General features: G+C 37.5%; 1 protein-coding gene across 3 annotated transcripts; it reads right to left on the bottom strand.

The window, feature by feature from the left end:
• Window positions 1-2,243: 2,243 nt before the first annotated feature.
• Window positions 2,244-15,374, bottom strand: LOC122793187 (Krueppel-like factor 4). Of its 3 annotated transcripts, XM_044061012.1 has the most exons (5): window positions 15,063-15,372; window positions 14,835-14,952; window positions 13,186-13,981; window positions 12,931-13,095; window positions 2,244-2,854 (listed from the first exon to the last, which is right to left on the bottom strand). In XM_044061012.1, the coding sequence occupies exons 1-5, from the start codon at window positions 15,065-15,067 to the stop codon at window positions 2,679-2,681; spliced, it is 1,260 nt and encodes a 419-aa protein (XP_043916947.1). In that variant the 5' UTR covers window positions 15,068-15,372; the 3' UTR covers window positions 2,244-2,678. The 3 variants fall into 3 exon arrangements, with proteins under 3 accessions (XP_043916947.1, XP_043916945.1, XP_043916946.1); XM_044061010.1 differs by having other exon boundaries at window positions 12,931-13,981; window positions 15,063-15,374; XM_044061011.1 differs by having other exon boundaries at window positions 12,931-13,981; window positions 14,835-15,374.
• Window positions 15,375-17,097: the final 1,723 nt, after the last annotated feature.

Below are 17,097 nucleotides of genomic sequence, written 5' to 3'. Positions count from 1 at the left end.
TAGCTGGCTAAGTGACACTGCCTAGCCAACGCACAGAGTATGCACCTATCACCAGTATCCATGCCTGGATTCCTGTTTTCTGAGGGAACAAACTACATTAATCAGCATCATCATCATCTTTCGGCTTTTCCTGTTAGGGGTCGCCACAGCGGATTATCTCTTTCCATTTCTTCCTATCCTCTGCATCTTGCTCTGTCACACCAACCGCCTGCATGTCCTCTCTCTCCACGTCCATAAACCTTATCTTAGGCCTTCCTCTTTTCCTCTTACCTGGCAGCTCCATCCTTAGCATCTTTTTCCCAATATACCCATCATCCCTCCTCAGCACATGTCCAAACCAACGTAATCTCGTCTTTCTTGCTTTGTCTCCAAACTGTCCAACATGAGCTGACCCTCTAATATACTGATTCCTAATCCTATCCATCCTAGTCACACCAATCCATCCTAGTCACACCAAGTGCAAATCTTAACATCTTTAACTCTGCCACATCCAGCTCTGACTCCTGCCTCTTTGTCAATGCCACTGTCTCCAACCCTTATAACATAGCTGGTCTCACTACCCTCTTGTAGACCTTCCCTTTCACTCTTACTGGTACCCATCTGTCACAAATCACTCCTGACACTCTTCTCCACCCATTCCACCCTGCCTGTACTCTCTTCTTCACCTCTCTTCCACATTCACCATTACTCTGAACTGTTGATCCCAAATACTTAACCTTGTCCACCTTTACCAACTCTACTCCCTGCATCCTCACCATTCCTCTACCCTCCCACTCATTTACACACGTATCTGAAATTCTAAAATGGTAACACTCATGTATAAGCTAGAAATAACTATTAGGCTTAGTACACATCAGCGTATATCAAACACAACCAAATATAAATTGGCAATTAAATGCATGTTCTACTCTTTTTCATAACTTTTGCCACTGAAGCAGTTTAAACAGATACAGTAAAAAAAGACACGAAGTTGTCCTTAAATATTTCATATTTAACAACTGTTTCAGAAAAAAATAAATACTTGTCTAAACTAACAAAAAAAAAAAAATGAGCCAACAAAAAAATTGTATGGCCATAAGTATTGTGAACAACTTATTTATGAACTGCTATATATTTATAGTTATTAGTCTTATGTCCGGGTAAAGATTTCAGATGATGACTCTAACGTATTGTTATTAGTACAGTAAGAAACAACTTGTGATCTTGGAGATTAAAGACATTAGAAACTACCATGTATGAGCATGTCATTTCATATGTAAGCATAAATAGATCAAAGCAAAGTTAGATGAAACTACCCAGTTTGCTCCACCAGTGTAAACACTACATATTTTCTTTTATCCAGGAAGAGACATAAATGGAAGCTGCGTGGAACAACTACTTGTTATACAGAATGCTGAAGTAAGCAAACATAATACAAAACAAACTGACTCACAGAGTGTCACATTATACCTTTATGAAGTAACATGACACCAACCCATTCTTTGTACTGAGTTAATAGCTGTGTTATGGCAACATCGTTCATTTTGCAGGTATATGGCTTTTCCATGCTTTCAACCTATTAAGGACAGTCTTGACAGATTTCTGATCTCAACGTTAACAGAAAAATGCAAATCCACTGCTTGCTACATCCTAGGAAACACATGGAATAAATATATAGAAAATCTGTGAAGTTTAATTCAGCACTCTTGTTATAATAAACCTAATCTGGTTACTTCTCTTTCTCCATTTCTCTGCAGCTTTCAAAGGGTGGTCTGTAAATAATTTTCTTCAAAGAAATAAACAAGCTAATGCTATACACGAGTATGGGTTAAACAAAGAGTAAGCAGGCTCATGTACAGATAAAATATGGTTTATTTAAACATATTTTCAACTTGAATATGCAAAATACAAGCTTCAACAAATGCTTACTTCATTATTTTACAAATATACAAAATAGACGTTTGCTTAAAATTATATTACATATTTACTATTTAAAGAAATTTATAAAAAATTGTTCTCCAACAAGGCATAGCTGTGAATAAACAACTGTACAAGGTTATTGCACATTGAAACCACAGTGCATTAAAGACTGCATTTTTAATTAAATAAATCAGGACCATGTATGTGTCCTGTGTCATAACTATATCTCAGGAGATAGTGATATATTTCCTCGTCAAAGATATGGCAGTTACTAAATCTTTGGTACCTCATTGTACTAAAGGTCTGGAAGCACCACAAGAATTGGGCTGTAAAATATTTTTGTACCTGATTTTTAAAATAATCATTATAATATATTTTATTATAAGATTAATGAGAACTTTGTACATATATGCAGACTGAATGAGTAAAATTAAGGCAAAGGGTAAGACTTTTTTCCCCCACAGATCCCAATGCACCCTGATATCCAAGTTTTCCAGTCAATGTTTTGGCATCTTCTATTCCAGGCATTTTCAAGTTGAAATAAAGAAACAAAAAAATTCCAGTCATAACATCAAGCTTCTTGGCAAAAGTTTCCAGTTTCACTGTCCCCATTTCCTGTATTAGATATTTGTATCTCACCTTTTGGAAGACATATCCACGATGGTCCACTGTAGTGAGTAACATGACTTCCCATTTTTTTTTTGTGGAAGACAAAATTGTTTGAGTGAATACTGATTTTGTTTTCTTATGGCAGTACAAGGAACACCCGCTGCTTCTGTTCACAAGTGTCGTTTCATGTGCAAGGCTAGGTGATCAGACCTAGAAAATGCCCTGTCACACCTCTGACACTGAAAGGGGCGATGACCAGTGTGCTTTCTGTAGTGGCGAGTTAGTTCATCCGAGCGTGCAAACTTCCACCCGCAGCCCTCCCAGTCACAGTGATATGGTTTCTCTCCTGCAAAGAAAATTGAGAAAGATAGGATTTAGTATAGAGTCTGCACTAATATAATCATGTGTTATTCACAATGCATTGCTAACTGTGTGCCTTAGACTTCAAGGAAACTTCGTAGTAATTTAATAAATATTCTACTGTTAGGTCTGCAGACAACCATTATAATTCCCATTACAATTAATCTTAAATTTTCCTTTGCAATTAAACTTTCAGAAGTAACTTGCTACATCAAAACATTCACATTTAAAATGAAACTTCAGGGAAAAAACTCCTCCAAATACTCACTTGAACAGAACTACTACTTAAGGTGAGCTACACAAACATGAAAACTAGCAACGGTTTCCACTACCTTAGGAAAATAAACGTTCTTTTTCAAAACTTTGTGAAATCCATGACAAACTTTTAGTATTGTCATGAGCTTTAGTTTTAAAAGCAAAAATTAAATCCTAAGGTTTTTGAGCAACATGGCTGCATGACACAAATTTCACATTGGTTCCCTTCTGTATGGGATCCCAACACAAATGTTACTTCTCCAAGTCTGTAGTGAGTGTCTCTTGAATGGCAGTATGTGAGTTATGCTCATAGAGTACCCCTGTACTGCAATACAGTCAGCCACTGCACTCTGAGAAACACAATCACAATACAAAAGAAATAAATCCCATGAACATTCAACATGGAAGGCTTCTCACAGACTACTCACATACCTTTTGCTCTTAGCTCATTGCTAATAGCTCTGCTTTTGCTCGTTCAACATATAATTTCTATAGCAAGTGCAGGTCACTGAGGGGTAGTATCTGTAATGAAAGGAAACAGAATCTGAGATATGCTAATGGGACGAGGAGGAGCCAAAGTGCAGTTTTAGTGTTGTATTTTGTTTGTGCTACAACTTCGCACTTTGGTGTAGAAACAAGGAGAGGGTGATAAAATTGAAAATGTATGCACTGGTCCCAACCTAGAAATAGCACTGGCAATTGGGAATTGACTTCTTTCTTCTCTGTAAGAGACAGAAGAATCAAGTTAGTACCGTACACCTCACACATCATCTGTGGCCTGTGTAATTCATTTAGATGGAAGATAATTAGATCAAAGAATGAAGGAACATCAGTCAGCCATTTTTATTCAGAATCAATAGAACGCCCTATATAGACATTCCACTAAGTGCAAAGGGTTCAAAGATTTACATTTTTGTATTAGAAATACCTAATGAGAAAGGAGGAGACCAAGATGATGTATTAAATTATAAGGAAATCGAATGACAGCTACTGTTACAGGGCACACTAGCCTCTCCTGGGCTAAACAAACATATAACTGTCTGTAAAACTATTTTTGAAAATGGGCATTATCAAGATGATGGACACTGCGCAAACAAAACATGTAATGATTAACAATTTGTGTTATTGATTTTATTGTAAGATTCTGGTGCTTAATTGTATAATTTGATGTTTTATAATACAGCTTCAACTTTATGGCATGTTTTAAGTAGTAGTTTATGTCACTTCAGTATTTACAGTAATAGTTGGTTAAATGTGGGAGCATGGACATTTTGTTAAATTGTGTATAAAATAGTTGACAATGAATTATTAAATAACTTGAGTACAGTGACTACTGCACAAGAAAATATGAATGATACAATATGAGGTGAGCAAACCAACAAACAACTAACACATAATGTTAACATGGTAACAATGATGGATAATACCTGTATATGACAAACCCAGTGGAAACATCTGCTTGTACTTTAAAAGAATGATATTCACACTGGCTACATTATATCTGCCTAGGACAGCAGAGAAATGCACATAGCCTGTACATATGTAAATATGTGTGCATGTATACGTCAATATTTCTGCATTGCAATTCTTGATTTGTTTTACTTTTCTAAAAACTTTGAAGTATTCCTACTATTTTTGCAAAGTGTCATGTGATCTTTTACACCACCAACCCAGACAGGCAGGGATTCAGTTTAATGTTTCAGCAGAAGGCAACACTGCATCGTCAGATAACCATTTTTAAAAATGACATCTTTAATTTGGTTTAATGGAATCATTATATGCATTTTATTGTCTATAATGTGCGAAGAATGTACACCTGAATTAATATGTTTACTTTAGTGGCAAAACATGCAAGCAGCAAGCAAAATCCATTTCCTATGATATAAATCTTATGCTTCATTTTTCATCTACATAAATACGTAACTTACAAAGGTAGGTAAGAATAAATATGACATTTTTCCTTGAGATTACCACCCCAAATACTGCCAGTAGCTTTCAACTGTATTCACCTGTACTGAGATACAATACAGTATTACCTGGAGTTCAGCCATAGGTAAGAAGTCATTTTAACCAGGTGATCAGAAGGTGAGTCACTAGAGTACAAAGCCCACGTATTATTGTCAAGTAAAGTAAATTTTCCATCTTATGGGATGATAACATTGTGTCAGCTGATTTTAACTTGACAGCTTTTAAACTGATAGGTATATCAACTTCGGGACATGTGCATTTCTTTCCAGTGAATAGGTAGTGTACAGTAGTACATTATAAACACACCTATAAATGCATCTGTTTCACTGCTCTGGGTAAATTTGTATCAAACAAGTAATCAGAGAATAAAATAAAAATACAATTTGTTGTATATATAACTTTAGCTGTAGATATGCATATAAATACATTTTTTAGTTATTATTTTTATTTCTCCATAAGTGATACTGCATATTCTACATACTTAAACTACTATGTACTTGCCTGCATCTGTATGATTGTAAATTGGTGATGTCATTTGGATGTCATCATTTAACTGTAAGGTTTTTATTGTACTGCTTTATATTTTATTATGACTAATGTATAATGCTATTGGTCATACATGGCCATGCCAAGTCATGGCAAAAACAATGTTCAGACCACACCACCTATATATCTTATTTTAATTTATTTTATATGTGTTTACAGGGGTAGTACACTGACCATGACTGACTATTTCAGGTGTTGCCTGGGAGAAATAATTCACAAAGAAGACCAAAGTGTAACAAAATAGCACTGAGCTATACATATCAGAAACAGATTGAAAGTGATAATATATAACAAAAACTGCAGAGCAGCAATTAATAGATGTAGCAATAATTCCAAAAGAAATGTACATTTTACAATTTTACATGATTCGATTTGAGGCTGACATCATAGTGGATATGCTGTGAGGTAATGAGAGTCAGGGCAGGGGAGGGTGAGGAGGTGAATTTAGGAGATGGTAGTAGCTGAGAGAAAGAGTAAGGCTGGAGACTGAGAAATCTTTGCTTGATGTGTCCAGATGTTGGGCAAAAACAATCTGATTTGGTGTGGAGGAGTTTTTTTTTTTTTTAAGCACTGATGGTGGGGAAAGGTTCATAGGTTCATACTAGGCTATCTGCCCTAGGGCATTTATAAGCCTAGCCAGAATGTGTTTGGCTTTCGCCACCCATTTTAAATTTATTTTGCTATGCCCTTTTTCGAGGTTAGTATACTGTGACTCTGTCTAACAGTGACACAGAAGTGATACCCGGGGTAAACCTACGATCTCCCAGCCACTCATCAAGATTCCTCTTGAAGAGAGTCAATGGGGGACTCTGCCTAACCTGGACTGGGATTTTATTCCAGAGTGAAGTGAGCCTCTGGGTTATGAATCTGTCCCTCCAGCATGTCCTATTTATTTCAGTGCTGAGGTTCAAGTCTCTCGAGCGCGTAGCTCGATGGGATTTGAATTTTCTGAGGTGCAGCATGTCCATTAATTCCGGGTTGGACATGGCTTTATACGTCAGGCACAGATCACCTCTGAACAGGCGGTATGCCACTGAGTAGAGCTGGAGTTTCTTTAACCGGGCAGCATATGGCATCTGTTTGAGCCCTTTGATCCTCTTGGTGAGGTACTTTTGGGGTCTTTCCAGTTGCTTCAGGTGTCTGGTAAGGTAAATCCCAAAAGAGGCATCGTACTCAATTATGGGCCTGATGAGGGATGAGTAAAGAGGCACGATGACCTCCCCTGATCTAGATGTGAATCCCTTCATGATTAGGTGGGCTATATAAAATGTTTTTCTAACCACTTTGGCCACGTGGTTGTCAAATGAGAGATTGCTATCAACTTGGGTCCTCAGGTCCCTAATTACTTCTTCTGTACTTAATGGATTACCACCTATGTGGTAATTTGTGGGCACTTTGATTTTGCCAAAGGGGATGACTATACACTTTTTGGCATTTAGCTTGAGGCCATGGCTCTTGCACCAGTTGTCTGTTTCTATGAGGCCCTTTTGGAGGATGCTTGTGTCAGCTGGGGAGTCGATTATGGTGCCCAGTTTGCAGTCATCTGCGAACTTGGTCAGCCACAGTCCTTCCGTGTTGGCCTGTACCTCCGAGAAATATATACCGAACAAGGGAGGTCCCAGGACTGAGCCTTGTGGGACACCACTTGTAACTGGTTTGGAGTCTGACATGGCTCCAGCAATTCTAACCATGTGGGTTCTGTCCTTGAGCCAGTTTGCAATCCATCTAGTGACATAGGGGTTTATATTTAAGCTGGTGAGCTCATCTATAATGCCCGAGTGGGGTATTGTATTGAAGGCTTTTGCGAGGTCCAGGTAGGCTGTGTGGACCACCTTCCCCTCATCAATGGCCTTGGTGACTGTTTCAAAGAAATCAACCAGGTTTAAGAGGCAGGATCTGCCCTTAACAAAGCCGAACTGGGTAGGATCCAGTGTCTGTAGGTCCCCAATATCTTTATTTATGAGGTGCATGATGATCCTTTCCATAGCTTTGCAGACCAAGCTAGTCAGGCTTATGGGGCGATAGTTTCCAGGATCCGTTGAGGCACCACCTTTATGGAGAGGGACCACTGTTGCTGTACGCCACTCTTTGGGCACATATCCTGTAGTAAGGCTGAGATTGAACAGTAGTTTTATGTTTGGGTTTAGCTCTTCTTGGAGTTCGTGTAGGACGCAGCCGTGGGACACCGTCTGGTCCCATTGATGCTGTGTTTTTTGCTTTGGAGAGGGCGGCTCTTACCTGAGCATCTGAGATGTCAGGGGGGCAGCACTCTGCTGGGATAGATATTTGCCCTTTTGGTGGGGAGGGGGGGGGGTGCGCTGAACCTGTCAGCTAGGATGTTGGCAATGTCTGTGGGTTCAGTGTATTTTTTGTCATTTTGGACTAATTCTGAGCATATCTGGGAATTACCACCCAGGTTCCAAACATAACTAAAGAAAGCCTTGTGATTATCCTTAGTGTCCTGTGCAATTTTTCTCTCAGGGTCTGTGGCTCCTTTAGGCTGGGGGTATCCCCATATTTTAGAAATAAGGATGGAGAAAGACTGGTTGGTACAGTGTGGCCTGGTTTATAGGGGCTGAAGTGTGGGTGGTTGCTTGGGATAAGGATCTGAGTTTTAACTTGATTTGTTTAGTACAAAGTTTGGCAGTAAAGTGGTAGGAAAGAGTTGGGTTGGACAAGTTGAAGATGAGATATCCTAGTATCAGGGCTAGTGTGCTGCAGTGGCAGCCAACAGTTAACAAACAAGCACAAATAAATAAAATACTACCTGATTTACTGTTTTCAAGAGGAAATCTCTGCTAGCAGTATTTCTGTGCACTAGTGGGGATTCCTTTATTTCATGTTACAGTGACAGTAAAGTTGGTATGGCTTCCCTAAAGTTGCTGGAGGTGAAATTGCTCAAGCATCAGTAGCACAAAGAAAAGCCGGATGAAACACACAACACTGAGTCCATTTTCGCATAGGAAATCATTGCAGGTGCAGTTTCTAAGTAAGCTTTAACAATGATTCACTTAGTTTGGGAGAGTTCACCCTACTTTGAGTTAGTGCAACTGTGGAGTTGGTATGTATAGGTTTGACATTGTTTTTTGTGGGGGAGGGGCAGGGCCTCCACAAAGTACATTTTTGTACTTCTGTATTTCGTGGATTTTTCATCCTTTCTGTTCATCTGTATTCAGGAAGTTGGTGTTCCACATTAGAACGAGTTGGTATATCTAAGTTCAGGGTTTGCAAAAAATACAGTTTCTTCAGGGGGTTAATTTCCAAGCAGTTTTTCTCTGCAAGCTGAATTTTCATTGAGTTAAAACTCATGGATTAGTAGCTGAAGAGGGGGTGGCACATGAATGACAAACACTGATACAGATATTGTTATTTAGTAATTAAAACAGGTATGTTTACTTTGTTCCAAAATATTTTAAGTTTAGATCAGAATACAAAGAATGCACTGTTGAAAATTAAAATATGTCATTTAACTCGTGAAAATTTATGTTGTTTATCCACTGTGCCACATGGCCAACCCTTCTTTGCCTGACTGACTGCTGAAAAGGTATGTTTGTGAGTATCTCATTAAAAAAAAAAATCTTATCAAACTGCACTAGTACTCGAAGATATGTACAAGGTGCTTCATCATTGTTAAAGTTTTAATGTGCAAGAACTGCAATTTTTGATAGGGAGGCATTAAAAAACTGAAATGGATATACAGATATAAAAGCTGTCAATATTTTCTTTAGAATAACTATTTATTTATAAAACCGAATACATCTGAACTTTGTTAAAAGACGTCTGAGCAGATTAGTTATTTTGCTGTGCATTAACTGACAAAAATATAAGTGCTTTCTTTCATAAAGCAGATCTGAATTGTACTGCCAAACTGTATTTCTTTTTATGTAGAGATACTACTAGACACAGTTTTCCAAATGAATGTCAAGTTTGGACTATCCCTTTGTGTGCCATGGATTTGCAAATGTATGTAGCTACAGGAATATGTATTTCATATTATAAGGATTTTAGCTCAAGACAAATGTGTTAATATTATTAGCAATACATTTTATGGCAAATTGTGGATTTCAGTTTACAGACCTAAATGTCTTATAGAAGATATGTTCAGACTTAGAGAGAGGAAAAGAGGTAAAATAAAACATTGTAGATCAAGATGAAAGTATCACAAAAGTGAAATAATGGCTATAGGTAGTATTTGTTTATGTTTATCACGTAGAAAACATTGTTTCATTGCAGGTCTAAATCACTGGTTGTTACTTTTATAAGATTTCTTTGTGATTTATGAAGACAGAACAAGTTACATAGTCATCCTGCTGGTCAAATATACTTTAGATGATTCGAAGCATGTGTTGCAGAAACACATGTCCGGCTAGTAGACATCAACATACTAACATCATTCGAAGTAAAGAGAATCACTTCCACCTCATGCTAAATTAAAAGCAGCCTAGAACATCACGCATTCAATCGCACTAATCATTTTGACCTTAAATCAAAATTTGTACTGGAAATATACTTTGTTACAAAATCTATTAAAATGGTTCCTGTGTAATATGTATAAATTGTTTTGTGCTCATATGAGATTTCACTCAGATCATGATGGCCATGCATTTAGGATTTGTCTAATTAGGTTTGCATGACACTTATGAGAGATCCTAAAATTTCTTGGTGTATCCAGAAATGTAATAGAGGACCATTTTTTTACATTAGGTCATATGGACATTTCATAGTCAGATAATGTGGTCAACATGTATCCATGCCACTCACAGAGATGCAGAATGCTAATACTAGGCATTTAAAACAGGGTAACAGGATCAGTCACCATGTCTGTTACATGACGCATCAAAGAATGTCAGAAAGACTCTTTGTCACAAATATGTATACATACATGCATAAGTGCAATGGGTTATAAATCTCTGCATGTGGGGCTGCATTGCCTGGGTATGTGCTTTTTCTGTGCATGTATTTCCTATTACTAAGTCCCTTACAATTGAAAATGAAGACATTGGGTAGGAATCTACTGAATGACAGCAGCTACTGAATAAAATACTGAAAGCTGTATGTCAAACCTGCTCCCCTCAGGTCGATAGTTTTAAAATGTAATCCAAAACATTTTAATTATAAACAAAATGGCAAACCAAAGGTGCCATAAGCCACTGCAAATTTTATACGGAGCTCATGTTTCTTTCCTAAGTTTCATAGCGATCCCCCCCCCTTTTCAATATGTTATTTTTAATTTCTACCAGAAACCATACTGCATACTAAATCCCTGATCGACACTATGCTCATACAAGCCGAAAGTTGTCTGCGGATGTTAAGCCAGTCTAAACTCTTCTTTGACACATTTCACTTACCCATACTATTGTTCTCTACTTAATTCCTACATTGTAAAAAAATATATATATATATATATATACATATACATATATATATATATACACACACATATATATATATATATATATATACACACACATACATATATATATATATATATATATATACATATATATATATATATATATATATATATATATATACACATACATATATATATATATATATATATATATATATATATATATATATATGTGCGTAATATATATATATATATATATATATATATATATATATATATACATACACACACAGAGAGAGAGAGAAATAGATATATACACACACACATATATATATATATATATATATATATATATATATATACACACACACACACACACACACACACACACACACACACTGCACATATTTTCTAACATTAGCATTATTTTCTTACTAATTATCATATTCTCAGCATCTTGAAATGTGTTAGTTTATTAACTTGCTGTTCCACTTTATGAAATCTGGAAGTTAATGCAGAGAACTAAGGCTCTGATAAATTAAGGAGTTGTTCCCTGTCTACACAGTTTTGCCTATTGTATGAGACTAAGGAAGTCACTTAACCAGATAGTACTCAGAGTTCACTCTTTAAAATGGACAACTATGTATGTCCAGAGGGGTTACTCAATCATCAAATTGGTAAAAATGAAATACAATACATTCTTGATTTTTTTTAAACTCTACTGGACTGTTCTTAATTTGATGCAACACATTTCTTCCAGTACTTCTGCCTGTTTAGAAAGATTATCTTGATTAAAGAATAATATAACAATCAAAACGATAATAATAATAAAATAAAATACAGAACAAAAGAGTAGAATAACATGTAACTAATACACAAAGTATCTGAAGTATAAAGAATACAAGAAAATAAGTTATTCAGGTTAGTATGGAAATATTTCTGGTACGAATCTGTAGCTGTGTAAACCCCCATAGAATACACAGTTGGAATAGGTACTATTTCATATCTAAAGTTATGATTTGGTTAGGTAGGTAGAGTAAAGCATAGACTGTGACAGCAGCTAACTAAAGTATGTGATTTATTTTAAAATACTGAGCTTTGCTGTCATTGGTCTGAAACTGCAAACTGGAAGTCTTCTGCATTTACAGATTTCAAGCCTTGCACCTTATGTTTTGGTAACTGCACTGGCGATCAAATAAACTAAGCAAGACTAGATGGAGTAAAACCATAAGTTCCATTTTTTATAAAACAGAAATGATATTTTCCCTCTGAAATATCACTACTGCATATGGACATGCACCTAAATATTTTCTAGAGCAGCTGAATGCTATTGAAATTTAACATGCATTTCTATATAGCTAAATCTAAGAGAATGCTCTTCTCAAAAGGTACAGCGAAGCAGCAGGTGTACTGCTAAGCTAAGCTCTATTATAATGTAGAATCAAAATAAGTTTGTGCATTTCCTGTTAGTATAAATGCAGAAAAAATGAAAAATGATCATTTGTGATTATTTCTGCACTAAAACATATACTATACAAATAAAATATGCATAGTAAATGCAGCAGTTTAAGAGCAGGTCCATGTTGTCAAATCATTCCACAACCAAGAATGAACATTCTGGATAAGGAAGCTCTGAAGATTCTTACAAACCATCATTCTACTAAAGCATGTGATTCACACAGACTGGAGCACACATGGACAGTAATGGAAACTAAAGAAAAATCTTGCAATGGAAAAATGCAACTTTACACTAAAAATAACATACAATGAAAAGAAATGTCATTACATAGTTCAGCTATTTACCTTTCTATATATTATTTGCATAGTCTTTCATTTAAAGATCTAAAATGTACCTACATCAATTACTTAAGGACAAATTATTTTTAAACAATATAAATAAAAAATATATCAAAAAACATAATTTTGTATTATTAAATTACCTGTATGGGTGCGCAGGTGTGCTTTAAGATGAGAGCTCTTCGTGTAAGTCTTACCACAGCCTGCGAAATCACATGTGTGTGTTGCACTCCTTTTCCTAGGCCACGTCCGTCGACCCCTCTTTGGCTTGGCTTCTTCCGGCATACCACTGCCTGAAGGTAAGAGCTCTAAAGGTGAAGATGGTGGAGTCAGCATCACTCCTTGTACCAAAAGCTGAATGTTTAAAGGCTCTTGAAAAATATTTAGATAAGACTGACCTTGATAATGTAGTGGTGGAGGTTGCTGCTGGAATGGAGGATAGCTGCTTGCTGTGCTGTAACCAGGTGGAACAGGCAGTGAAGGATGCGTTAGGCCTTGTGTTGAAGAATGGCAGTCTCTGTTCATCATTTCTTCTGGAGTCACTGATGGTATAGTCCTACCAGACATTGCCTGAACCATGGGGAAGTCACGCTGACCCTGTTGTGATCTTTGGCTGTTCCCATGAACTGGAATACCTGAAACATGGGACTCTATTGGTCGTGCAATGGTGCAAGATGGAGCTGTTTCCTGTTTGATCTCTGGGCACACCTGAGGTATGTGGCTTGTAAAAGTCATGGGGCTGTCACTTTTGCTAACACTGATGGATTGGCTATAGTCTGCCATATCCACTGCTGTTTTCACCAAAAACTTCCCATGAAGGCTAGTAGGCTGCAGGTAATCTGTCTCCAAATCTGGCCTCATAAGTTCAGCTACAAATCCACCAGGAGAAACAGAGCTGATGTCAAGACTAAAATGTCCTAAAGGGTCTCTACTGTAGACTAAACTGTTGGCAGTGTCCTGAGATGAATGCATTGGGTAAGTGAAATTATCACTTGTAACCACGTTGTTGGAACTGGAACCTACTTGGTCTTGTTGGCTGATAGTATTAGATAGAATGAAATCAAGGTCCAGTTCACTAAGATCGTCGTCTCGCCTCTGTATTAACAATGGGTTTTCCTGTTCTGGACTGTCATAGTTTTGTCCACCAGTGAGAGAAGGTCTCTTCATGTGTTGTGACAGTTCATCTCTCCATCTCTGTAAAGTAAAAATTCATATTAATGTACCGTGCAATATGGACACATCGGCAGTTCTAAATGCATTTTTTTATTTTATTATATTTTGAACTAAAAAAATGAGCTTCTTCTAAACAGTTAAATATTTCTGAAGCAGGTCTTGTGACCTTAGTCTAACCTCGACAGAGTTTTGTTTGATACAATGTAGTAGTAATTTCGGATTGTTTAAGTATCTTTTCCAACATATTTCCACAGTTAGAGATTATCATTTTACAAAAACATTTACGACTTCAGAATACAAATGGCAGAGCTTGTACAAAGTTGGAAACAAAGTGTATATGAGGCACAGTCCTCCTGCACTCCACCCATAATGGAGGAAGCACGACTGTACACGTACTGTAAACGATCTGTGTTTCATTCATTCGTGGCTGAATCAAGACTCCAAATAAAATCACACCCTCTGAGTATTTCAAATGCCAAGCAAAGTGGCTCACCACATGCACACGTTCTATGCAAGTGTAAAAATATGACTCATCAAAAAGTTTAATAAAGTCAGTTAAGTTAGAAACGCAAGCTTTTAAGCAAATTATTACAGTAGTTATTTGTTGTTATGCCTGTTAGTGTGGATATCTACTAAACAGTTAAACAAAAGATCTCAAAGAGGAACCATTACAGCAATAGTTATGAAAACTCATTACAGCCACATATTCTGCGATGAATAACTTTGTTGTATTAACTACTGGCTACAGATGACATGAAGCTAGAAATTAGTATCAATGTCAATCTTATAATAAAAAAGAATAATTACACTGACTAGAGCTTATGGCAATGACAGCAACAAAAATATAATTTCAGAAAAAAATAAGACTACTCACGTAGTTGGCGCCACTCTGTCCAGCAGGTTTATCCTTGGGACTTGAACCACCTCTGAAGGTGGAGATGGAAGGTAATAAAGTCCTGGACAAAGCCATGTCGAATTCACTAGGTGCCTGCCTGCAACGATGAAAGTCTTCTTAGAACATTATGTATGTGTAACACTTCTGCTTACAAGGCATCTGAGTTATTCTGCAACAGTAAACTTGGGGAAAACTATCACAACCCACCTCATTAATATCCTTGGAAATTAATATAATTTATTTAATCCAGTTGGTGACAACGTGAAACACCTGCTTTGCAACTGTAAGGCATATATGATAGTAGATTGTCCCATAGACCCTGGAATAGCACTGTTGCACACTGTAATGCAATGACCAAGGGCAGTGTATAGAGCTCAGATGCAAGGCGTTGCTTCCTGGGGATTCCCTTCTCGCGCCGGTATAGCTGCTGCCATAGAGGAGCCACAGCCGTACGTCTCTCCCAGTAGAAGTCTGCATACAACTTACAGTAATAAGCCAAAGCGTTTGGAACCAGCGCGCGCAAGGATCTCCACCTCTTATAACTCATTCCATCGCTCCGCCTTCCATTTGGGTCTCACGGCAACCGGGCAAACAAACTGCAGCGACAAGAGGGAGCGATAGAATGAGAGCTTGAAAAAAAGGGCTCGGCTTGAGCGACGTCAGCAGAGCAGCTGGCTGGCAGGCACCGGATTGACGCCAGCAAAAAAAAAAAAAAAAAAAAAAAAAAAAAAAAAAAAAACTGGTAGAGCTGATTGTTTGGGAGCAACAAGAAAAATATGGATAGCAACACGGGTAGGGCACTGTCAGCTTCAGCAGGGGGAGCAACGTTTGTTGGAGGAGGAGCACTACCGTTGCTGTTTATATGTTTTTATGTTGTAGGTGCTTTGCATTTTTATCTGAAAGAAAAGAATAAATGAACCGAGAGCAGACTGGTTTAGCAACACAGCCAGTTGTTTGTGGGCAAAAATAGAAAACGGATTTCCGACGGCAGGAGCCAAAATACCTGCCAACACAAGAGTTCAAAGTCTTTCTCCTTCTACCAAGGGGAGGTTTCCCCAGACGGGTGTAGAGCACTATTGCAACACAGGAAGTATGGTTAGTAGTTTTAACAGTTAATAGGGAATCCTCAGTCATGTCACAGTCAGAAGGAGTATCCCAAGCTTGAGTGGGTTTGCTGCTGTGTGAAAGTGTTACTTTACTTATCATACTGTTGTTCATTGGAAACAAAGACTGAAATGTGTATTTAAAATAAATAATTGTGTAATTAATACATGCAACAGCGGCAGCTGCATTTGGTAAGTAGTCATTTAATCCATTAATCTACTGATGCAGATTTCTCACGCGTGGAGTGCATCTAAAAGTGAACACGCCAAGATCAACAGTCCCATTGTACTCCAATGACAATCCAGCACCCCCTCATGTCTGAGCAAATGACTAAATGCAAGCAACTCACATTGTAGCTGAAATATGCATTTTCTGTATGCTTTGGAAGTAATTATTACTGTGAATTATGTCTGCAGTAAAATTCATTTCTTCGTGGAGACACCCTTAGTGTTCGCCTGTTATACTTGTATGTTTTTTATTCACCTGCCAAGTAAATCTTGATACTTTATCCCGATGGCTGATAGTCTGAGCTGTAATTTTCCTGCTAGTTGTACTGCATCGTACTGTATTTTGTTCTACTAATTTCCCTCCCTTATTGTAATCTCCGGGAATATTTAATGTTATTTTCTGTATAATCTCGGGCATGCAAGTCAACAGATAAAAGGGTGCTTAAACACACACTTCTCTGGTATTATTCCAAGGATATATTCATACCAGGACGGTTACAGTAGGGATATTTCAAACAGCAAATATTTCAGCTTGATTGTACACAAGGGGAACTCGGCGGGTACAGGTGTCGGTGAGATGATCCAAAGAATTTGAATTTTGGAAATTGTCAGGTCCTGCTCTTCCTACTCTGGAAAACACCCGGCAACACAGAAAGTGATACCTGTAACTCACCTCTTTGCAGAGACAAAACGTGAGCTGGATGCATGCATCCTGGCATCTGTCCATATGTTGTAAAACTGAGATGGGTTACAGTATTCTGATAATACATCGAGACAGCGACTGGCCAATGGATTCTATATTTGTCTCTGCTAAGCTGGTAGTCGATGGTTTTGCGGAAAGATTCAAAACCGACGTTGGCTAGACAAAAACCCGGTATCGTTATAGTTTTTGTATTTTTATTCTGCGCTTA

This window comes from Protopterus annectens, chromosome 2.part0 (genome assembly GCF_019279795.1).
Source record: "Protopterus annectens isolate FY-2018-M chromosome 2.part0, PAN1.0, whole genome shotgun sequence".
Taxonomy (NCBI): Eukaryota; Metazoa; Chordata; order Ceratodontiformes; family Protopteridae; genus Protopterus; species Protopterus annectens.
The sequence above is the reverse complement of the archived record's forward strand: the minus strand, read 5'-3'. Positions and strand labels throughout refer to the sequence as shown.

Excerpts from the sequence above, each read along its gene's own strand:
- LOC122793187 (XM_044061010.1), bottom strand. Across the intron at positions 13,982-14,834 it reads GACAGAGTGGCGCCAACTAC|AGATGGAGAGATGAACTGTC; the intron begins GTGAGTAGTCTT and ends TTTACTTTACAG. Across the intron at positions 2,855-12,930 it reads ACACCTGCGCACCCATACAG|GAGAGAAACCATATCACTGT; the intron begins GTAATTTAATAA and ends TTTTCTTTGCAG.